An 11,430-nucleotide genomic window follows, 5' to 3' on the forward strand; every position below is an offset into this window, starting at 1 on the left:
CTTATGAACTTTAATATGCATTATACAGAGGCAAGAGGAAAAGAAAAAAATACCATCTAAACTTTTCTAAAGACAGTAAGTTCCCCTCAGACATGCATTCATATAAACTCTTAACCCTAATTGAATCGCGATTTGTTTAGCATCTCAACCGATTTGAATCGTCACATATTTGAATCGATTTTCAACCGGCTCGCGGTTAATCGTTACATCCCAACAAACCAGTGTGTTCATGATTAAGATAATACATTAAAATAATATGGTAAGACACATCAGTTTGCAATATCAAGCAGCAAAATGAACCATTTTATACAGCTAAAAATAGCAGGAAGCGGATGACACCGGAGCGGTTAATCGTTACATCCCAACAAACCAGTGTGTTCATGATTAAGATAATACATTAAAATAATATGGTAAGACACATCAGTTTGCAATATCAAGCAGCAAAATGAACCATTTTATACAGCTAAAAATAGCAGGAAGCGGATGACACCGGAGGCCATTAAATTTACAAATAGCTGCGCCCGCTCTATGGGAAATATAAGGTGGATAGTGTGTGTGTGAATGTGGGGTTGAAGGCATCAAGATCTGTCCCTTTTTTGTTTTGTTTTGATGATTTCAAATTTCAACAGCGTTTTCTAGAAATTGCTTAATGCACCTTTAACGTACTTCATATGATTTTCTGGAGTCTTCTGAATTAATCTGATTGCTTTATGCAAAAAAACCAAACCATAATTTAAGTCAAAACCTTGTCCTCTCTCATTTGAATCGCTTTCGCACGCGAGAATGCTTGTGAGCGGCATTCATAAAGCAGAAGAAGAAACCGCACACACAAACCTTGATGGTTCGTGCATCTATCGTCAACGCAGTAAATTTGAATGCAGAAAGTGAACATGATTTGAGAACTAGGGAAGTCTCCCACACCTCTGCATCACAGGCTTCATCGCTGTATGGTACGGCAGCAACTCTTCTTCCAGCTGCAAAGCTCGAAATTAACTTATGCACAAAATTGGAATATCGCATAAAACATTTGCAAATAAAGCACCGTTTCCATCCAACAAGTCAAAGAGAACAAAATCGTCACTTCCTGATAAACTGGTACTAGACATCACTAAGAAAAGTAGGAGAGGCCACTGAATATAATAATTTTCATACATAATAAATTACTTGCGCCTCAGAACAAGCAGATGAAACACAATAAATGCGGTCATTGCTTTCGGAGGCGGATGCTGCTGTTTGGGAACGCAGTCGTGTAAGACGATTATACAGAAATGCTTTGATGACAGACTTTGCTCTGGATTTTCAGAATGACCATAACAACATTTCAGATGCTGTGGAACGAGATCGGTCCGCTGGTTAGTCAGGTTTTGCCATCCCATAGTGCAAAGACGTTTTTGATGCACATGGAGGAATTTATTCGGTAAATGCGTTTCCATCTCCCATTATTCATAATAACCCTTTTGCGCACAAGTCAAAAACCATCTCAAGCGAGCATAAAAACCTTTTGGCAAATTAAGGTATTTTTATTTGAAATTCAGCATTTCCATCACTCGTTTCTGATGCGATACTTCAAAATGTGGCTAAAAGCAGTGTGATGGAAACAGCTGTTGTCTGAATCTGAGCCTGGTCACAAGCTCTTAATCATCAGTGTATCCAGTGCAAATGACAAATAAATGACTTTTAACTCTAATATGGGTGTGCGATATTGACACAGTGTCTTTTTTAAAAGTCTTTTTTTAAAAGATATCTAAGATTTTGTAGATAATGATAATTAAAAGTTAGTTATTTTGCGGAGTGTGTTTCTGTGCTGATACTTCGGCTGGTTTTTGGCCTGCCATAGATAAATAAATATGATACTACAACCAGCGGCAAGACCCTGTCTTAGTGAGTGATTCATTGACTCATTCATTCAAATGATTCTTTCAAAACAGCTGATTCATTTAGAAACTAAGCAAGTGACTGTCCTTATGAATGGATCACCGAATCACTGACTCAAGTGATTCCTGCAAAAACAGATCCATTCAGGAGCAAAACACCTTCTCTGAGACACACAAATGTTCTCATCTGACTTGTTTGAACTATTTACAATATTGTGTCTAAAATATACCTTACTCAATATTAACTACTTGTCTGTTGAACATTTATATAAAGTAAATATCACATTTGAAATCATGTTCACATGCTGATATTCAGGAAAACAGCACTCTTGCTTGCATGATATTACTAAACTATATCATATCTTATAACTATAATAAAACTTAAGAAAACAAAAACCTATTTTGCTAATATAACTTGAAATATATCATCATTTTAGCTGCATTCTAATTAGGCTTAATCATGCAGTGAATGCTTTTGGATGCATAAGCAATGTCAGCTCACACATCATTAAAACAACAATTACGATATTATCATAGACAGAAAGTATCGCACACCCCTAGACTCCAGGTATAGAAGACCAGGGTTTGAGCGACACCAAATCAAAAAGAAACATTATTTGACAAAAAAGCCTAAGATGCCCAATATTCCTATGCAAATAGTAGAGGAAAGATCTATCCTACAAAACAGAGGGCTTTAACCCTGCTCCTGGAGACCAACTATCCTGCTAAGTTTAATTCCAACCTTCTCCAACACACCTGCCTGCTGTTTTCAAGTCATCCTGAACACAATGATTAGCTGGTTCAGGTGTTTTTGATTAGAGTTGCAGTGATACTCTGCAGTACAGTGGGTCTTCAGGAGTGAAGACCTCTGTTATTAGAGAGTCACAACATGTCATCAATCCAGAAGTCGGTCATATTGGCGGCACTAAACGTAAACAATGCCACTGAACCGAACGGAACTCGCAAATTTAGCTGATTATTGATGCTGGAAAATGGTCTAATGATAATGGAGATGGAATGTAGATGCACAATTTATGCAATTGAAAGAGCAAAAAGTTGGACTGAGAGATGGCTTTTAAAAATGCCGGGTAGCTGGTGTTTCATATGCGTTTGGCCAATCATTGTACACTACGTCACTGTTAGATCCTATAGAACTGTTTTAGACCCTACTCTGAAGTAGGAGCTAATTTAGTTCCCCAAACTAAAGGGTCTACGATGTTTTGTTTGTTATATTTCAATATTCCAGAGAATATTATTCAGTGAATTAACATTATCCAGTGAATTATTCTTGACTCTGTAGCTATTAAACAGCTTATAAACCTACTAACACTGTAGTTTAAAATGAAGTTGATTTGACTCCTTTCCTTTATTTATTTTCTCCATTTGAAAACATTAGACCTTCTACATTTATTTTGCTTATTGCTAATATTAGTGTTGCTGCTGATGCTTTAAATAAAATGTTTTTTATTGTTGTAATGTGAAGATTAAATTTAACATGAAAGATTGCTAATTTTCAACACTTTTTTTTTTTTTTAAGATGACTGAAAGGAGAAAAACCCAAAGTGAAGTAAGAGTGACTTACTTCACTCAGTCATTTATTTACTTTATAACAGTAAATAAATATCGGCTCTGCATATCGGTTATCGGGCACATAAACATGCAAGTAATTGGTAATAAAATATCAATATCGGTCGATCACTACTATAGACTGCCAAAAGTTACAACAAATCAAGGAGAAGAGTGAAAAAAACCAATTTGTGGTTGGCCAAATTGAACCTGAATTTCCAGGGCAAGAATCTTGACAACAATCGTGTTTGCGGTTATCATTTCTTGTCAGCTAACTAATACTATGAACTTTAGTTTGTCAAAGTATCACGCCCTTTCCTGCTTACTAAGTCCTGATTTAGCAGCTTCCACGCGTTTTTTCTGTGGTTTAAGCCCCGTTCACACCAAGCACGATAACTATAAACATAACGATAAAGATTTTAGATAAAGTTCTAAAAATCGTTCGTTCTCAATATTAAAGAATAGCAGAGTCCACACCACAGCTATAACGATAAAGGCACAGAGAAACAATATCGATGAAATCACTTTAAGAACGATTTTTTTTCCCAGCAGATGAACGATAAAATCATTGACACCCAATCAGAATCAATCCTGCGGTCACAAGTTGGAGAATTTAAAGCGGCAGACGAGCGTGTGCTTAGAATAAACAGATGATATCGTCCGCTGGTGTGGACGTTCGCTAATATCGTTATCTTTACAGTTACCTTTATAGTTATTGTTCTTGGTGTGAACGGGGCTTTAGACATCGTAAATTATTAGAACTTCAGTAGTACATTATCTGTGCAATCCATGCTGTTGTTTACATCCGAGTATCTCCAATAATGGCCGCGGATCCGGGTAATTGACCAAACTATGGTGTATGTGCAAATCCTCAACTGATGTTTTTCTTCCCCTAACCCACAAACTCGCATACTAATAAAGAGTTTTATCACAGTGCTCTTCTACCTTTGGTGGAACGTAGAACTCAAGCTGGAACTTCTCTCCTTCGTCCATATGCACGGCAGTCTTCCTCAACAGCAACCTGCATTTCTGCCACTGTGCCGCCCCCATACAGTTAGTGTCATCGGCCACCATGTATCGGAGCACACCCTCCCTCTGGATCTCCAACAGCTCCGCCTTATGGCCCTGAGAGCCCCGTGGCAGCCGCAGCTTCTGGCTCCAGTGTTCGGGCCCCACGGACTCGGCTCCAATGGTCCTCCTGGAGCTCCCCGAGGGGTCTGGTTCTGGAGAGGCCCTGCGGTGCCAGATCTCCTTCACCCCGTCCACCACGCTCAGACTCATGTTGCGGAGGGAAAAGCCCTTCTTGAAGCGAGCCTTGCGTCGCCCCAATGACACATCCTCCGAACTCCTGGATTGGCTCACGGTTGCCATCTTACGGGTGGGGGTCTGCTGTCCCTTTCCGCTGGCTCCGCCCCCTCCGCTGTCCATGCTATCCAGCGATTCGCTCGAGGCCCCCACGTCTTTGCGTCGATGGTAGAGGTCGTGACTGAAGGGCAGCGTGCAGCTCTGTAGGCCCACAAAGGGCACGATGCTGTACTTCGGAGCGGAGGAGTCTCCCGGGGAGCCGGGACCTTGGTCAAGGGCGGCAGAGAAGCAGGTCAAGAAGTGTTGAGCAAAGTGTTGCGAGAAGCTGGCGTCAGCACCGGGCGCGTCGTAGCATGGGTTCTCGCTGATGAACCGCCGGAACTTGTAGGCAAAATCGGCGGCGGAGGCTCGAGCGTGAAGCTCACAGAACTCCTTCCAGTCGGGCAGCGTGCAGGAGGAGTGCTCCGGGCTGCTGGGAGCCCCGTCACCATTCATTACTAGGCCATGCCAATGCCCTGGCAAACCACTGACACACAAACACGGAGAGAGCAACAGGTCAGTATGCAAATAAGAAAGTGTGAAGCAAAAGGCCACATTTACATTACATGGTTCAAACGACCTATTTCTTCCTCCAATGTGGCACATATCTGATATGACACACAAACATGTAAGCAGAAAAAAGGGCATGGATTCCAGTATTCAGTTTCAGGCCTCATTCATTTATTTCCATATTTGGATATGAATCAGATACGTGCATTTGCATCTGCCATGTAAGAGGACAGATTGGATATTCCTCTGTCAATGCGAGTCGTACTGAAAAAGTAATAGTGCTGTCAAACGATTAATCACATCCAAAATAAAAGGTTTTTTTAGATAATATATATGTGTATATATACTGCATAGAGTGGTGTGAAAAAGTGTTGGCCCCCTTCCTGATTTCTTATTTTTTTGCATGTTTGTCACACTTTAATGTTTCAGATCATCAAACTAATTTAAATATTAGTCAAAGATAACACAAGTAAACACAACATGCAGTTTTTAAATGAAGGTTTTTATTATTAAGGGAAAACAAAATCCAAAACTACATGGCCCTGTGTGAAGAAGTGTTTGCCCCCCTGTTAAAACTGTGGTTTATCACACCTGAGTTCAGTTTCTCTAGCCACACCCAGGCCTGATTACTGCCACACCTGTTCGCAATCAAGAAATCTCTTAAATAGGACCTGCCTGACAAAGTGAAGTAGACCAAAAGATCCTCAAAAGCTAGACGTCATGCTGAGATCCAAAGAAATTCAGAAAAAAAGCGAGAAAGAATGTAATTGAGATCAATCAGTCTGGAAAAGGTTATAAAGCCGTTTCTAAAGCTTTGGGACTACCACTGTGTATATATATATAAATACACACACACACACACACAGTATATATTTTGAAAATATTTACATTTATATTATATATAAAGATATTTAATATATAAACATCATATTTTTCTGAAATATATACATGTATGTGTGTGTATTTATATATACACATAATAAATATACACAGTACACACACATATATTATGTAAACAAAAACTGAGAGTTAATCACGATTACTCGTTTGACAGCACTAGTGGCAAATGATGTTGACTTATGTGGGTTGTTTTTAAGTCTGCAGGTTAAGAGATGGGGGGCGTAAACTTTTTTAATTGGATGATCAGGGAAAATTGTACTTATTTTGTCTTCTGGGAAACATTTAAGTATTTATGTAGCTTCTTAAGTGCAGTACCAAATGAAAAAAAATATGATCTTTAAACAAAATAAGAAAAATTTACACCCCCCAGCTCTTAATGCATTGTGTGGCCTTCTTGAGCATCAGTAAATGTTTTGACCTTTCGTAATAGTTATGCATGAGTTTATTAAAAAAAAATTAATAAATACCTCCGGCATAATTGTACAAGTGTCTATTTTAGTAAATAGCAATCATTTTTTTCATCCATTTTGTCTCTGAAATCCATGTCCTCTGGTGTGACACCATATCATGATTTTAAATCTGGCCAATTCCAGAGAAAACCTTAATTAGTTGAAGGACCCCATTCATGATCATGTGATCCTATTTTTGAGACCGAAAGAATTGAGGGAGAGCAATTAGTGCAAGAGAGAGGACACAGAAATATAGACAGAAAATTAACAGGGATCTACCAGAAGGAAGGAGGTCCTAAGAGAGCGATGCAGAAAGAAAATAGAATCAAAATAATGCCTTAAAAAGAGTAGCCATATATATATATATATATATATATATATATTTGAATTCATTCACATGTTAATGAATATAGTTTGAATATCAATCATATTTAGCTGTGCAGCGGGGGGCTAGAAGAGTTTCAGTAACATACTAATTAACTAAGAGACTGACTTTTGTTGATGAAAATTATTTTGTGTTTTGTTTAAAAAAAAGCATGTTGATATTGTTTGTATCAAAATTAAACTTTCTTTCTCCTTTGACATGTTCAAAATTAAATAGAAATACTTTAATAACTACCATTTCTGTTCTTTAGTGTGATGTATTGTCCTATGGTGTGACACATAAAAGAACCACAGATTTGTTATCATCTCAAAATATCTTTAAAAATAAAACAGTTGAGTATTGCTTTAGGGGAGATATAATTATCACTCATCTTAAAATGGTATGATTTTTCAGCAGTTTTGAACAGATGACAGCAAAGCTTTATCCAACAAGTCATGGGGAAAAAATTATGTTAATTATAATTTCATATTAAATAAATAACACTATATGAAAATAAGTGTCTAACAATTAAGATAAATCTCTCTCATGCTATTTATATATTAATAGATTTTATTCTTAATTTTTGCAATGTCACACCATAAGACAAATTCATGGTACAGTTCAGTAAAATAAAACAATGAAAGAATTGACGAAGTTAGTGGCCCTTAATATTTTCTCAAAGATCAGACTTCACACAAACATATGCATTTCTTAAGATTACTTTAAACAAAAAAACTTAGAACAATTAATCACTTTTGTGACACAGACACACAGCAGTCTCTTCTCTCTGGGTAGTAGACTTATTTTCCAATCATAATGCAGAGAATAACACCGAGCGCAGACGCACACAGACCAGCATCTGTCTGAAAACAAGCCATTCACCGAACACGAGACATTAAGACAAGTGTATAACACTGAAACGGTACAAAACAGTGACCTCCACAAATATTGGCACCCTTGGAAAGGTTTATCTTCTTTGTCTTTCATTCAAAATATTTACACAAATCTAAACTGTAATTAAAGTAAAACAACTGAAAGAAAAAAAATTTGCATTTAATATTTTGTGCAACCTCCCTTTGCCAAGACAGCAGGCTCGGAGTCTTCTTCTGTAATGTGTAATGAGGTTGATAAACGCATGGCAAGCGATCCGAGAGCACTCCTTCACACAGCATCTCTCCAGATCATTCAGCTCAGCCCACAGGCTCTCTATGGAGTTCTGTCCGTGGCTAAACCCTCTTTCTGTGGTCAGTGAACTATTTTGTTGATTTATTCGTGGATCATTGCTGGAACAATAGAATTATATGAAAATAAGTGTCTAACAATTAAGATAAATCTCTCTCATGCTATTTATATATTATTAATAGATTTTATTCTTAATTTTTGCACTGTCACACCATAAGACAAATTCATGGTACAGTTCAGTAAAATAAAACAATGAAAGAATTGACGAAGTTAGTGGCCCTTAATATTTTCTCAAAGATCAGACTTCACACAAACATATGCATTTCTTAAGATTACTTTAAACAAAAAAACTTAGAACAATGAATCACTTTTGTGACACAGACACACAGCAGTCTCTTCCCTCTGGGTAGTAGACTTATTTTCCAATCATAATGCAGAGAATAACACCGAGCGCAGACCAGCATCTGTCTGAAAACAAGCCATTCACTGAACACGAGACATTAAGACAAGTGTATAACACTGAAACGGTACAAAACAGTGACCTCCACAAATATTGGCACCCTTGGAAAGGTTTATCTTCTTTGTCTTTCATTCAAAATATTTACACAAATCTAAACTGTAATTAAAGTAAAACAACTGAAAGAAAAATTTTTTGCATTTAATATTTTGTGCAACCTCCCTTTGCCAAGACAGCAGGCTCGGAGTCTTCTTCTGTAATGTGTAATGAGGTTGATAAACGCATGGCAAGCGATCCGAGAGCACTCCTTCACACAGCATCTCTCCAGATCATTCAGCTCAGCCCACAGGCTCTCTATGGAGTTCTGTCCATGGCTAAACCCTCTTTCTGTGGTCAGTGAACTATTTTGTTGATTTATTCGTGGATCATTGCTGGAAGATCCGGCCACAGCCCAGCTGAAGAGATAGGTTTGTTGTTTGAGGACATCGAAGGCTTTTTATGGCAACTTTTTAATGGCAATTTCGGTGGTTGATCGTTGTTTTAGACTTTTTGGTCCCAAGACACAACCAGCATCTGCACGTCTCCAAATGTGATCTTTAAAGACTCAAAGCATCCTCCTCACTGTGAGACACACATCTTCTTCCATCCCCACTAGATTTTAAACTTACTAATTACTGCCCAGAGAACAGAAATTAGCATTTTAACCATTGAACAGCACTGTAAAAAAAATTCTGTAAAATTTATGGTAAAAAACGGCAGCTGTGGTTGCCAGAATTTTACCGTAAAAAATGCGGTAGCAACATTTTAGGTTTTACGGTTTTAACTTAAGTTTACAGATAAATACCATAATTTCATTAACTGATATAATGTTAATATATCAACCTACTGAAGTACTGAAATCTGTTTTGTAGCTTTGTAATACACTGATAACCACCAAATGCAGGAGGTGATGAGAAAGTCACATGATGAACCAAAGCCCATCACAAGCAGCTTTTAAATATTAACATATATAGAAGGTGCACAGCGTCGTTCACACAAACACTAAACACCATCACGGTAACACACATGAAACTGAAATAATGCAATAAACATTCATTTAACAACATTAGGTGTAGCATACAACCCTAATGTACAAAACTGATAAGAAAAAAAAAACTAAGAAACAGTTATTTCAACAAAAAACATCACATTTGAAATTTGAAAATTCTGGGAATGTCAATTTACGGTTATTCACTGTAAATTATACGGTCTTTTTCACTTCCAAAAACGGTATACTACTGTAAAATTACATGTAATGTCCAATACAGTTTTTCACCGTGTATATAGTAGGGGAATTTACCGTTAACAGGTTTTTACTGTAGCATTTTTACAGTCTTTTACCGTTAAATTCACGGTAATTTTTTACAGTGTGGTTCCTGATTTCTGCAGCTCAACAGTCCTTTGTCTTAAAACCCATACGTTATAAATGGTGATATATTTAAGTTAGATTTTTCTCATTACAATTTGTAGGGGTTCCACATCACACACATTTTATAGATTAAAAAAAAAATTATTCCACATTTATTTTTTTGACAAACTTTAATTAAAAGGTAAGATTTGTGTGAATATTGTAAACGAAAGACTAATTTGACAAACCGCTAAATCTATTTTTTCTGAGTCCGTTTGCAACTATTTACCAAGGGTGCCAATATTAGTTGAGTTATATAACATTATATACACACACTTATATTTGACAACCCAGAAAATAACAGATGGTAAAGCTTACTCTATGGATATGTAAGTGTTTACCGTTTAACTTACAAAGCATTTTTACAAATGACATGAGGACGGGCATCAGAGAACGTAAAATACAAAAAATGTAAAAGAGAGTGAAAATATGAGCAATTAACCAAACTAACGTTTCTCCAATACATAGACAGGTTTATTTTTTTAAATATACTGAAGAGTTGTGCTTCTACGCATTTACATTTTGTATTACATTATTTTAACTTTACGTGATGTTTTAACTTACACTTAGGTACTGTAGTTCTGCCCCAATTACTTTACACTGATTTTGTTGCCCTAAATAAACATTTACACACAGTTATGGGGGAATTTACATAAATGCCAATTTTATTTACCTCTAAATATATATTTTTAATTCTTGTATCATTCTTACAAATGCGGTTTCTATGTTCTCGTGGATGATACATGATGCTGTGAATCCCTGTGAATCAAACACACACAGACAGAGACACACACACACACACACACAGACAGAGACACAGACACACACACACAGAGACACACACACACAGAGACACACACACACACAGACAGAGACACACACACACACAGACAGAGACACACACACACACACACAGACACAGACAGACAGAGACACACACACACCGATACAAAACAGTGTGCATGTGACCAACACTGAAGCAGCATCTCCAGAAGCAGAGACCTTTAATCATCCGTCACCACACATGTGCGTGCATTTAAACGAGCATCAAGCACAAATAAACACATGCGAACGCATACATGCAGGTAAAGCGGCGCGTGATGAATGAGAGCGAAGGGCCGTTCATTCTGGACGCGTCCTGAATAACCGCGCGGCCCCTGGATCACACGCGTTCGTTCTCACCTCCGACAAACGCGTCAGTGCATCTGAGGCCAGTGCTGTTACTCCAGATCCATCGACGGAGGCTTGTGGAGGACTCCAGCACATCGCATCACTATATGATCCATAAGCGAGCAGTATAGAGACGGATACATGACGCGCGCACATCTATTCTCCAG

The 11,430-nt window shown here is 37.7% G+C and overlaps 1 protein-coding gene across 1 annotated transcript in view; it reads right to left on the bottom strand.

Annotated features, from left to right (window-relative positions):
- LOC107551239 (SH2B adapter protein 2) overlaps positions 1–11,430 on the bottom strand; it is a 24,713-nt gene extending 13,283 nt beyond the window's left edge. The window contains exons 1-2 of the mRNA XM_016232778.1: positions 11,276–11,430; positions 4,354–5,271 (exon numbers count right to left, since the gene is read on the bottom strand). Coding sequence (XP_016088264.1) covers positions 4,354–5,240 — 887 coding nt within the window. The 5' untranslated portion in view covers positions 5,241–5,271; positions 11,276–11,430. The remainder of the gene's footprint in view (positions 1–4,353; positions 5,272–11,275) is intronic.

Source organism: Sinocyclocheilus grahami, unplaced genomic scaffold (genome assembly GCF_001515645.1).
Source record: "Sinocyclocheilus grahami isolate Dianchi unplaced genomic scaffold, SAMN03320097.WGS_v1.1 scaffold419.1, whole genome shotgun sequence".
Lineage (NCBI taxonomy): Eukaryota > Metazoa > Chordata > Actinopteri > Cypriniformes > Cyprinidae > Sinocyclocheilus > Sinocyclocheilus grahami.